Source organism: Stegodyphus dumicola, chromosome 4 (assembly GCF_044657685.1).
Source record: "Stegodyphus dumicola isolate Sdum_Otavi_A_Nest chromosome 4, ASM4465768v1".
NCBI lineage: Eukaryota > Metazoa > Arthropoda > Arachnida > Araneae > Eresidae > Stegodyphus > Stegodyphus dumicola.
Genome location: NC_140771.1, coordinates 218,412,452 through 218,425,241, shown reverse-complemented (window position 1 = coordinate 218,425,241; position 12,790 = coordinate 218,412,452). Strand labels below are relative to the sequence as shown.

Genomic DNA, 12,790 nt, shown 5'->3' with positions numbered 1-12,790 from the left:
TTCTGAAGAAGAATAGGTAAGTTAGCATTTTTAATTATTTGAGGATATTATTTTTATGCATTGTTCTAAATGTAAGGTGGAAGTAAAGTAATTTGCGTAAACATGCATGGAAATAATTTAAATATTTGACACTAAGTATTTGTAACCATTTGTAATGAAGTAAAGGTATGAACTAGTTAGTGACGTTTGTAATATAATAGATAATGTAGAGGTAAAAGTTTTTGGATATTTTATTTATTTTATACGGGGAAATGTTCATATTTGGAAAGGGTATAAACGTTTTCGCGATCAGGTAATTTCATATATGTTCTTTTTACCGGGTTTAAAGATTGAGAAAATTGTCATGTATTTTCGTGAAATTTTTCTAATTTATGAGAAAAAAGCAGTGTACATGGATATAGTGAAGAGTGTGCGCAATGCCATTTTTGTGCAATTCTGGGATGTTTTTTTAAGTAAAAATAAGTCGACGTGTACATGGTTTAGTGATATTTTAATTAAATGATAGTTATTTTGTGAATTTTATGTTTGTAGGAATTTGGTATACGTTTAAGTTGAAGTAAACATGCATGGAAATAATTTAAATATTTGACACTAAGTATTTGTAATGCTTGCGGTATGAATTCGTTGGTGACGTGTATAATATAATAGATGATTTAGAGGTAAAAGTTTTTAGATATTTTATTTATTTTATATGTGGAAATGTTCATATTTGGAAAGGGTATAAACTTTTTCACGATCAGGTAATTTCATATATGTTCTTTTTACCAGGGTTAAAGATTGAGAAAATTGTCATGTATTTTCGTGAAATTCTTCTAATTTATGAGAAAAAAGCAGTGTACATGGATATAGTGAAGAGTGTGCGCAATGCCATTTTTGTGCAATTCTGGGATTTTTTTTAAGTAAAAATAAGTCGACGTGTACATGGTTTAGTGATATTTTAATTAAATGATAGTTATTTTGTGAATTTTATGTTTGTAGGAATTTGGTATACATTTAAGTTGAAGTAAATGTGCATAGAAATAATTTAAATATTTGACACTAAGTATTTGTAACCATTTGTAATGTTTGCGGTATGAATTCGTTGGTGACGTGTATAATATAATAGATGATTTAGAGGTAAAAGTTTTTAGATATTTTATTTATTTTATATGTGGAAATGTTCATATTTGGAAAGGGTATAAACTTTTTCACGATCAGGTAATTTCATATATGTTCTTTTTACCAGGTTTAAAGATTGAGAAAATTGTCATGTATTTTCGTGAAATTCTTCTAATTTATGAGAAAAAAGCAGTGTACATGGATATAGTGAAGAGTGTGCGCAATGCCATTTTTGTGCAATTCTGGGATGTTTTTTTAAGTAAAAATAAGTCGACGTGTACATGGTTTAGTGATATTTTAATTTAGTTATTTTGTGAATTTTATGTTTGTAGGAATTTGGTATACGTTTAAGTTGAAGTAAACATGCACGGAAATAATTTAAATATTTGACACTAAGTATTTGTAATGCTTGCGGTATGAATTCGTTGGTGACGTGTATAATATAATAGATGATTTAGAGGTAAAAGTTTTTAGATATTTTATTTATTTTATATGTGGAAATGTTCATATTTGGAAAGGGAATAAACTTTTTCGTGATCAGGTAATTTCATATATGTTCTTTTTACCGGGTTTAAAGATTGAGAAAATTGTCATGTATTTTCGTGAAATTCTTCTAATTTATGAGAAAAAAGCAGTGTACATGGATATAGTGAAGAGTGTGCGCAATGCCATTTTTGTGCAATTCTGGGATTTTTTTTAAGTAAAAATAAGTCGACGTGTACATGGTTTAGTGATATTTTAATTAAATGATAGTTATTTTGTGAATTTTATGTTTGTAGGAATTTGGTATATGTTTCAGTTGAAGTAAACGTGTATGGAAATAATTTAAATATTTGACACTAAGTATTTGTAACCATTTGTAATGTTTGCGGTATGAATTCGTTGGTGACGTTTATAATATAATAATAATTTAGAGGTAAAAGTTTTTGGATATTTTTTCTATTTTATACGTGGAAATGTTCATCCTTGGAAAGGGTATATACTTTTTCGCGATCAGTTAATTTCATATATGTGCTTTTTACCGAATTTAAAGATTCACAGAATTTTTTTGCATTTTCGTGCAAATTTTTGTAATTTATGAGAAAATAGTAGTGTAGATGGATAAAGTTAAGAGTGTGTGCAATGCCATTTTTGTGCAATTCTGGGATGTTTTTTTACTTAAAAATAAGTCGACGTGTAAATGGTTTATGTGTATGTGCTATTCTGAAAAACATGCAAGGAGTTTGCGATTGTGCACTTTTTCCCAATTTTGCAGTTAATATTTGTCATGATTAAGCAGTTTTCTTACATAAATTTTCTAGCATAAGCGTAATTCGGCTAGTAGATTGTTGGAAAAAGTGTTCAGTAAATAAAAAGAAAAGAAACATGTCTTTACTTCATGAAGACAAAATGGCGGCTAAAAAAAAAAAAAATAGAGGGTTGCTGTAGCAGAGTTGGTCGCCAAATTTTCACCAAAAAATCGCCAAGTTACCATAATCCAAAGATCAACTTTTTTTGCCTGATCTTTACAATATGGTAACTGGTAGTTTGGCGACATTTTGGAGGTGATAAAGGTTACTACCTGGGACTTTGGTAATAATGTGAGCAGTACTCAGTTCCGATTACGCATTATTTTGTGTGAGGGAAATGAGAGATCATGTGATATGTCATGTGATATTAATGGACGAATTACGGTTCTTTAATCGGAAAAGGGGGGAAATCGGGAAAAAAATCTGGAAATTTTGTATTTGCCTTTATTCTGTGTTGTGTGAAACATTGTTCGTTAACTTTTGGATCCCATGGTCCTAACTAAAGTGAATTCGAAATGCGTATTTAGTGGGATTGAAAGGGGTAATAAGTGTTTCTTTAAGGTTGTGCGAGATAGAAGTAAAGATGTTTTATTAAGTTATTTATTTTACCTGGTACCTTGGCGTGAACTATAAGTATGATTTTAAAGATCCTGAAACAGAAATAAGAAAAGTTTATCGGACACGTAATCAAGATTCTGAAGAAGAATAGGTAAGTTAGCATTTTTAATTATTTGAGGATATTATTTTTATGCATTGTTCTAAATGTAAGGTGGAAGTAAAGTAATTTGCGTAAACATGCATGGAAATAATTTAAATATTTGACACTAAGTATTTGTAACCATTTGTAATGAAGTAAAGGTATGAACTAGTTAGTGACGTTTGTAATATAATAGATAATGTAGAGGTAAAAGTTTTTGGATATTTTATTTATTTTATACGGGGAAATGTTCATATTTGGAAAGGGTATAAACGTTTTCGCGATCAGGTAATTTCATATATGTTCTTTTTACCGGGTTTAAAGATTGAGAAAATTGTCATGTATTTTCGTGAAATTTTTCTAATTTATGAGAAAAAAGCAGTGTACATGGATATAGTGAAGAGTGTGCGCAATGCCATTTTTGTGCAATTCTGGGATGTTTTTTTAAGTAAAAATAAGTCGACGTGTACATGGTTTAGTGATATTTTAATTAAATGATAGTTATTTTGTGAATTTTATGTTTGTAGGAATTTGGTATACGTTTAAGTTGAAGTAAACATGCATGGAAATAATTTAAATATTTGACACTAAGTATTTGTAATGCTTGCGGTATGAATTCGTTGGTGACGTGTATAATATAATAGATGATTTAGAGGTAAAAGTTTTTAGATATTTTATTTATTTTATATGTGGAAATGTTCATATTTGGAAAGGGTATAAACTTTTTCACGATCAGGTAATTTCATATATGTTCTTTTTACCAGGTTTAAAGATTGAGAAAATTGTCATGTATTTTCGTGAAATTCTTCTAATTTATGAGAAAAAAGCAGTGTACATGGATATAGTGAAGAGTGTGCGCAATGCCATTTTTGTGCAATTCTGGGATTTTTTTTAAGTAAAAATAAGTCGACGTGTACATGGTTTAGTGATATTTTAATTAAATGATAGTTATTTTGTGAATTTTATGTTTGTAGGAATTTGGTATACATTTAAGTTGAAGTAAATGTGCATAGAAATAATTTAAATATTTGACACTAAGTATTTGTAACCATTTGTAATGTTTGCGGTATGAATTCGTTGGTGACGTGTATAATATAATAGATGATTTAGAGGTAAAAGTTTTTAGATATTTTATTTATTTTATATGTGGAAATGTTCATATTTGGAAAGGGTATAAACTTTTTCACGATCAGGTAATTTCATATATGTTCTTTTTACCAGGTTTAAAGACTGAGAAAATTGTCATGTATTTTCGTGAAATTCTTCTAATTTATGAGAAAAAAGCAGTGTACATGGATATAGTGAAGAGTGTGCGCAATGCCATTTTTGTGCAATTCTGGGATGTTTTTTTAAGTAAAAATAAGTCGACGTGTACATGGTTTAGTGATATTTTTAGTTATTTTGTGAATTTTATGTTTGTAGGAATTTGGTATACGTTTAAGTTGAAGTAAACATGCACGGAAATAATTTAAATATTTGACACTAAGTATTTGTAATGCTTGCGGTATGAATTCGTTGGTGACGTGTATAATATAATAGATGATTTAGAGGTAAAAGTTTTTAGATATTTTATTTATTTTATATGTGGAAATGTTCATATTTGGAAAGGGTATAAACTTTTTCGTGATCAGGTAATTTCATATATGTTCTTTTTACCGGGTTTAAAGATTGAGAAAATTGTCATGTATTTTCGTGAAATTCTTCTAATTTATGAGAAAAAAGCAGTGTACATGGATATAGTGAAGAGTGTGCGCAATGCCATTTTTGTGCAATTCTGGGATTTTTTTTAAGTAAAAATAAGTCAACGTGTACATGGTTTAGTGATATTTTAATTAAATGATAGTTATTTTGTGAATTTTATGTTTGTAGGAATTTGGTATATGTTTCAGTTGAAGTAAACGTGTATGGAAATAATTTAAATATTTGACACTAAGTATTTGTAACCATTTGTAATGTTTGCGGTATGAATTCGTTGGTGACGTTTATAATATAATAATAATTTAGAGGTAAAAGTTTTTGGATATTTTTTCTATTTTATACGTGGAAATGTTCATCCTTGGAAAGGGTATATACTTTTTCGCGATCAGTTAATTTCATATATGTGCTTTTTACCGAATTTAAAGATTCACAGAATTTTTTTGCATTTTCGTGCAAATTTTTGTAATTTATGAGAAAATAGTAGTGTAGATGGATAAAGTTAAGAGTGTGTGCAATGCCATTTTTGTGCAATTCTGGGATGTTTTTTTACTTAAAAATAAGTCGACGTGTAAATGGTTTATGTGTATGTGCTATTCTGAAAAACATGCAAGGAGTTTGCGATTGTGCACTTTTTCCCAATTTTGCAGTTAATATTTGTCATGATTAAGCAGTTTTCTTACATAAATTTTCTAGCATAAGCGTAATTCGGCTAGTAGATTGTTGGAAAAAGTGTTCAGTAAATAAAAAGAAAAGAAACATGTCTTTACTTCATGAAGACAAAATGGCGGCTAAAAAAAAAAAAAATAGAGGGTTGCTGTAGCAGAGTTGGTCGCCAAATTTTCACCAAAAAATCGCCAAGTTACCATAATCCAAAGATCAACTTTTTTTGCCTGATCTTTACAATATGGTAACTGGTAGTTTGGCGACATTTTGGAGGTGATAAAGGTTACTACCTGGGACTTTGGTAATAATGTGAGCAGTACTCAGTTCCGATTACGCATTATTTTGTGTGAGGGAAATGAGAGATCATGTGATACGTCATGTGATATTAATGGACGAATTACGGTTCTTTAATCGGAAAAGGGGGGAAATCGGGAAAAAAATCTGGAAATTTTGTATTTGCCTTTATTCTGTGTTGTGTGAAACATTGTTCGTTAACTTTTGGATCCCATGGTCCTAACTAAAGTGAATTCGAAATGCGTATTTAGTGGGATTGAAAGGGGTAATAAGTGTTTCTTTAAGGTTGTGCGAGATAGAAGTAAAGATGTTTTATTAAGTTATTTATTTTACCTGGTACCTTGGCGTGAACTATAAGTATGATTTTAAAGATCCTGAAACAGAAATAAGAAAAGTTTATCGGACACGTAATCAAGATTCTGAAGAAGAATAGGTAAGTTAGCATTTTTAATTATTTGAGGATATTATTTTTATGCATTGTTCTAAATGTAAGGTGGAAGTAAAGTAATTTGCGTAAACATGCATGGAAATAATTTAAATATTTGACACTAAGTATTTGTAACCATTTGTAATGAAGTAAAGGTATGAACTAGTTAGTGACGTTTGTAATATAATAGATAATGTAGAGGTAAAAGTTTTTGGATATTTTATTTATTTTATACGGGGAAATGTTCATATTTGGAAAGGGTATAAACGTTTTCGCGATCAGGTAATTTCATATATGTTCTTTTTACCGGGTTTAAAGATTGAGAAAATTGTCATGTATTTTCGTGAAATTTTTCTAATTTATGAGAAAAAAGCAGTGTACATGGATATAGTGAAGAGTGTGCGCAATGCCATTTTTGTGCAATTCTGGGATGTTTTTTTAAGTAAAAATAAGTCGACGTGTACATGGTTTAGTGATATTTTAATTAAATGATAGTTATTTTGTGAATTTTATGTTTGTAGGAATTTGGTATACGTTTAAGTTGAAGTAAACATGCATGGAAATAATTTAAATATTTGACACTAAGTATTTGTAATGCTTGCGGTATGAATTCGTTGGTGACGTGTATAATATAATAGATGATTTAGAGGTAAAAGTTTTTAGATATTTTATTTATTTTATATGTGGAAATGTTCATATTTGGAAAGGGTATAAACTTTTTCACGATCAGGTAATTTCATATATGTTCTTTTTACCAGGTTTAAAGATTGAGAAAATTGTCATGTATTTTCGTGAAATTCTTCTAATTTATGAGAAAAAAGCAGTGTACATGGATATAGTGAAGAGTGTGCGCAATGCCATTTTTGTGCAATTCTGGGATTTTTTTTAAGTAAAAATAAGTCGACGTGTACATGGTTTAGTGATATTTTAATTAAATGATAGTTATTTTGTGAATTTTATGTTTGTAGGAATTTGGTATACATTTAAGTTGAAGTAAATGTGCATAGAAATAATTTAAATATTTGACACTAAGTATTTGTAACCATTTGTAATGTTTGCGGTATGAATTCGTTGGTGACGTGTATAATATAATAGATGATTTAGAGGTAAAAGTTTTTGGATATTTTATTTATTTTATATGTGGAAATGTTCATATTTGGAAAGGGTATAAACTTTTTCACGATCAGGTAATTTCATATATGTTCTTTTTACCAGGTTTAAAGATTGAGAAAATTGTCATGTATTTTCGTGAAATTTTTCTAATTTATGAGAAAAAAGCAGTGTACATGGATATAGTGAAGAGTGTGCGCAATGCCATTTTTGTGCAATTCTGGGATTTTTTTTAAGTAAAAATAAGTCAACGTGTACATAGTTTAGTGATATTTTAATTAAATGATAGTTATTTTGTGAATTTTATGTTTGTAGGACTTTGGTATACGTTTAAGTTGAAGTAAACGTGCATGGAAATAATTTAAATATTTGACACTAAGTATTTGTAATGCTTGCGGTATGAATTCGTTGGTGACGTGTATAATATAATAGATGATTTAGAGGTAAAAGTTTTTAGATATTTTACATGTGGAAATGTTCATATTTGGAAAGGGTATAAACTTTTTCGCAATCAGGTAATTTCATATATGTTCTTTTTACCGGGTTTAAAGATTGAGAAAATTGTCATGTATTTTCGTGAAATTCTTCTAATTTATGAGAAAAAAGCAGTGTACATGGATATAGTGAAGAGTGTGCGCAATGACATTTTTGTGTAATTCTGGGATGTTTTTTTAAGTAAAAATAAGTCGGTGTGTACATGGTTTATGTGTATGTGTTATTTTGAAAAACGCGTAAGGAGTATGGTATTGTGCACTTTTTTCCAATTTTGCAGTGAATATTTGTCATGATTAAGCAGTTTTGTTAGATAAAATTTCTAGCATAAGTGTAATTCGGCTAGTAGATTGTTGGAAGAAGTGTTCAGTAGATAAAAAGAAAAAAACATGTCTTTACTTCGTGAAGACATAATGGCGGCGGGAAAAAAAAAATAGAGGGTTGCTGTAGGAGAGTTGGTCGGCAAATTTTCGCCAAAGAAACGCGAAGTTACCATAATGTAAAGATCAACCTTTTTTTTTTCTTTTTTTCACTTGAGAGGTGACTCTCAGTCATCATTCGATTTGATGTGGTGATTCAAGAACTGATTCTCGATCACTACTTGGTTTGATGGCATGATTCCAGTGGTAGTGATATTTATTTAGATTTGGTTTGGGCAATATCGTTTCATGAGTGCATTTAACAACACATGCACATAAAACAACTGCCAGTCTTTAATTTTGTATATGTTTTTTTAGATTTATTGTTACATATGTATCTTTGACGTTAGTTGTGAAAACAGGAAAAGTATTTCCAATGTTACAGAGCCCAGTAACCGTGCAATATGATGAAGTTATCAGTTCAAGAGAAGATAAGTTCTAGCTTTTCTTTATGAAGAATGAAATTACAGCTATGCATATACAACTTGATACCAGGGAGGAAGAAATTGCATATGAAATCATAAAATCATCCATAAAAAATGGAATCAAAGTCATCCATAAAAAAATCACCTAACACACAGACAACAGAGTTGTTGGCAGGGCTGTGGAGTCGGATAGATTTTTGGGTAAAAGGAGTCGGAGTCACTAAAACACACGGAATCAAAGTCATCCATAAAAAAATCACCTAACACACAGAAAAGCAACAGAGTTGTTGGCAGGGCTGTGGAGTCGGATAGATTTTTGGGTAAAAGGAGTCGGAGTCACTAAAAAACATGTCGACACCGACTCCAGTTTTAATTTGAAATGAAATTAAAGTGAATTGAAAAAAAAATTTAATAACAAACTGAGTTATTTTTATTTATGACCTATATACATTAATAAACAGTTATTTTCTATTTTATTGACATATTAGTAAATAAATATAAGGGAGCAGAATAGATGTGATATTTGCCATTATTGATTAAACTGATTCATTTAGTTACTAATCTCATTGGTCAATTGAGGTAAGCAGCACGAACTCTCAAAATTGATGCTATTCTTAGGAAGCGAGCAGGAAAAGGAGCAACGCAATGGAGAAGTACATATTTGATGATATAGTGGGTGTTAGGATTAAGAACGTTTTCAAAAGATGTAAAAAACCCTAATATTTCACTAACAGAAAGACTGTGGAGTGATCTTGCAGAACAGGAAATCCTTCTTTCAACACCATATATAGTCACAAAAAAGCTACAATCTGAAGAATTAACAGGAGACGAGAATGTTTGAAGATGTAGATAACCTTAATGTTTCACTAACAGAAACACTGTGGAATGATCTTGCAGAATTGGAAACTGTTCTTTCTATACCGTATATAGCCTTCACAGTTCCATCAAAAAGCTACAATCTGAAAAATTAACAAGAGGCAAGACTGGAAGAATGCAATGTTTGTTCTTTCTGAAATGGAGGGTTTATTGCAGAAGGAATCATTTCTTTAAGGAAGAAAAGAGAAATTAGTTTGCTAGACAATAAGATCTCGCTGGGTTCAATAAATGTAGATTCAAAACGCCGAATTTTGTTGGATGACAAATAAATTAAAAACGCAAAGAAAGCCATCTATGAACTTTCATTCAGAATAAAATTATTCTCAGAACAACTAGAGTATTCAAATCAGGACAGTCAAACTGCAGATATTGCAACTGAGTCTCTATCATCTTCTTCCACTGCTGAATTAGATTTTGAGAAATATTTGGATAATATTGAAAAGACTAAGGCAAAGAAAATGAAAATACAGAACTAAAAGCCTTTAGATATAAAAATGAAAAAATACAAACAAGATTTATACACGGCCTTTGAAGAAATAGATAAATATGATTGCTCTTGCAAGACACCTCTTTTATAACTTACGAAAATCTATTCTGAAGAGTTAAAGGAAGTAGCCATAACAGTAACAGCTCTTCTTCCTACTTAAGTCAGTGTGGAAAGTTCTCAATTCTGAAGTTTATCAAATTGGATCTATAGTCCTCTAACAAAGAAGATCTTGCAGAAGTTACTATTTCTTAGAAATTACTAATGCCAGTTTTCCAATTTCATAATAAATGCTAATTAACATAAAAATTTTGCTATGCATCTATTTTTATCTGCAGCATCTACTACTTTTATATTAAAAAAAAAGCTGTACCCATGTTTATATGTTTACATATATATGGAGTCGGAGTCATTGAAATTCCACGAGTCAGTCATTTTCCCAACCAACTCCATAGCCCTGGGTTTTGGTTTGCCTCCTCAAGCACAAAGGGTTAATGCAACCGGCAATTTAGACAGTACCTACAATTTGTATGTTTGAAATTCCTAAATTTTCCTAGTTTTTTTAAAAAAACATTACACATAAGTAACTTCAAACACAGAAATTTTTTCTGAATTTGCTGAAATAACACAGTATATATATATATTTTTTTTTATAATGTACTATCCAGTAAAGTATTATATTGTTGAAAGAGGATATAATAGAATTTGAGTGTTATTTTCTGGAGAAATAAATAAAATTTTTAATGACGTATTAAGTCCAAATTATCGAGGGTTTTGTTCTTTTCTATTCGTATAGAAAACTACTACTAATTTATTTAACAAATATGTCTGAAATCGGTAAAAGTTTACAATTGGGTGCCCCTTGTTTTTTGGCGATTCTTTTTTGACGCTAAGATCGGTTCCAGGAAGGCACAATTCAAGATGGCCGCTATACAAAATCAAAATAAGAAGTCAAAGAATTACACAATCTCTGTGTCCATGTACACATCGATCTGTTTTCACTTAAAAAAACATCCTAGAATTGCACAAACTACGCATTGTGCACTGGCTTAAATTTGTCCATGTACACATCAATCTATTTTCATTTAAATGAAATCAGGAAGCTAAAACAAAGTTAAAACTATCATGGTAACCAGAAGTGAGGTTTCAATTTTGAAATTTGAAAAAAATTGTCGCTAATCGAAGGGGCACCCAATTCTACACTAGAGCACTGAAACCTTTATTCATTGGGCTAACGAAACTAGATTTTTTTTTTTCGGTAAAGGAGTCACTAAACTTAAAATAAAAAGTTAAGAGTTAAAAATAAAGCATGAATATATAAATAATTTTTACACACATTGATTGATTATACCGACACCTAAAATATTGATTATATTTTAGACTTATATTACTTTCATTTTAATCAAGATGGAAATAAATGTAAATAGTGCATATCTGCTTCCAACCAAGATGAAATACAATCGCAAATATAACCGTAATTTTGCAAATTTGTATTAACGGTGTATAACAAACAAATATATATCGTCTGTAATTTATATATGATGCATGAGACATATATTTCGTTAATTTTGAACCGATTTACACTCGTCTTTCAAATATCTGCAATCAGGATTTTAAATACGTTAATAGTTTTACAAATTCCGATGAAGCAGCACAAATTTGCTATGAAATACAGAAACATATAGAAATCAAGAATAGCAATCAAATCAAAATTTAACATAAACATACGCTTTTCGAACTGAGAGTAAACAAGAAATGCGTGAAATATCTGCTATGCATGACTAAGAAAAAAAGTGAAATATAACCTCATTCTACAACTACATACGGCTTGGATAATTATTTAGGAAATTAAAATTATTTTACCCTTGTTTCAGTACTTTCAGAAGCTTCATTTAAAGCTACAGCATTTCCTTCAGAACTCATACTTATTCCTGCTCATACAATATTAAAATTTCACAGCAGTAAATTTACAATCAATAACCCCCTTAAATCCCAGAATTATGAAAGAAAATTGCCTAATTCCTTTCAGCACTAAGATAACACGGTTTACAGTTACATTAAGTAGAAACTTAATTCATGTCTTTAGAAACTTGTAAAACTGAACTCTTATTTGATATTAATTTCAAATAAAATGGATGACGATATTTCAAAAGATAAACAATATAGCTTGCCGTTTTCAAAATTGAAAAGTTAAATTTCTTTAAGTTTTGTTTTCTTTAGAAAAATCTAAGTTTGGAACCTGGCAACATTATTATGTCTCGACATTATACTGTTGTAGGACGTTTCTGAAGTACGTTTATATCGACGGTAACTATTACTTCGCGTCTTGGAGAATAATTATGAATACATTAAAGGTATTTCATCCTTCTATCGTGAATAAGGTTACTATGTGTTAATTCAGTTTTATTTTATTTATATTGTTTTATTAGTGCTTCATGAAATATTATTCTGGTTTTAAAGCTTTTACCTTCGAAACGTATACTTTGATAGAATTTAATTTTTTTTATATCCTAGTGATGAATTCCGGTAAATTATTAAGATGTTATAAGTGTCGAATGAATTTTTGTCAAGAAAATATTTTTTATAGGATCATGTTATTTATATAGATCACAATCTTCTTGCGTGATCTCTTGTTGATGAAATTTAAATGCATGCATTTGCGTCTAAACTTTTGCATAAGAATCCTTATTGCTATTTGTTTGTTTAGGCATTTTCAAAGTGTCAAGGAATTTCACGTAATATTACTACTACTTCAAAAACAATGCGTGACATGGCCAAGTTTAAAGAGCTACAGCGACAGATGCAGGTAAGTAATGAT

General features: G+C 29.7%; 2 protein-coding genes across 4 annotated transcripts in view; one reads left to right on the top strand and one right to left on the bottom strand.

The window, feature by feature from the left end:
- The window catches only part of LOC118196088 (putative lipid scramblase CLPTM1), a 126,793-nt gene extending 114,792 nt beyond the window's left edge, over nucleotides 1-12,001 (bottom strand). Inside the window, exon 1 of one of the 2 annotated variants that reach the window (XM_085815991.1) lies at nucleotides 11,836-12,001. In XM_085815991.1, the coding sequence (XP_085672117.1) occupies nucleotides 11,836-11,895 (60 nt within the window). In that variant the 5' untranslated portion in view covers nucleotides 11,896-12,001. The remainder of the gene's footprint in view (nucleotides 1-11,835) is intronic. The other variant, XM_085815990.1, reaches the window with a different exon arrangement.
- A 172-nt stretch (nucleotides 12,002-12,173) lies between these two features.
- LOC118205118 (uncharacterized) overlaps nucleotides 12,174-12,790 on the top strand; it is a 36,066-nt gene continuing 35,449 nt past the window's right edge. Inside the window, exons 1-2 of one of the 2 annotated variants that reach the window (XM_085815993.1) lie at nucleotides 12,174-12,326; nucleotides 12,680-12,778. In XM_085815993.1, coding sequence (XP_085672119.1) covers nucleotides 12,312-12,326; nucleotides 12,680-12,778 — 114 coding nt within the window. In that variant the 5' untranslated portion in view covers nucleotides 12,174-12,311. Of the gene's footprint in view, nucleotides 12,354-12,679; nucleotides 12,779-12,790 lie in introns of both variants that reach the window. The other variant, XM_085815992.1, reaches the window with a different exon arrangement.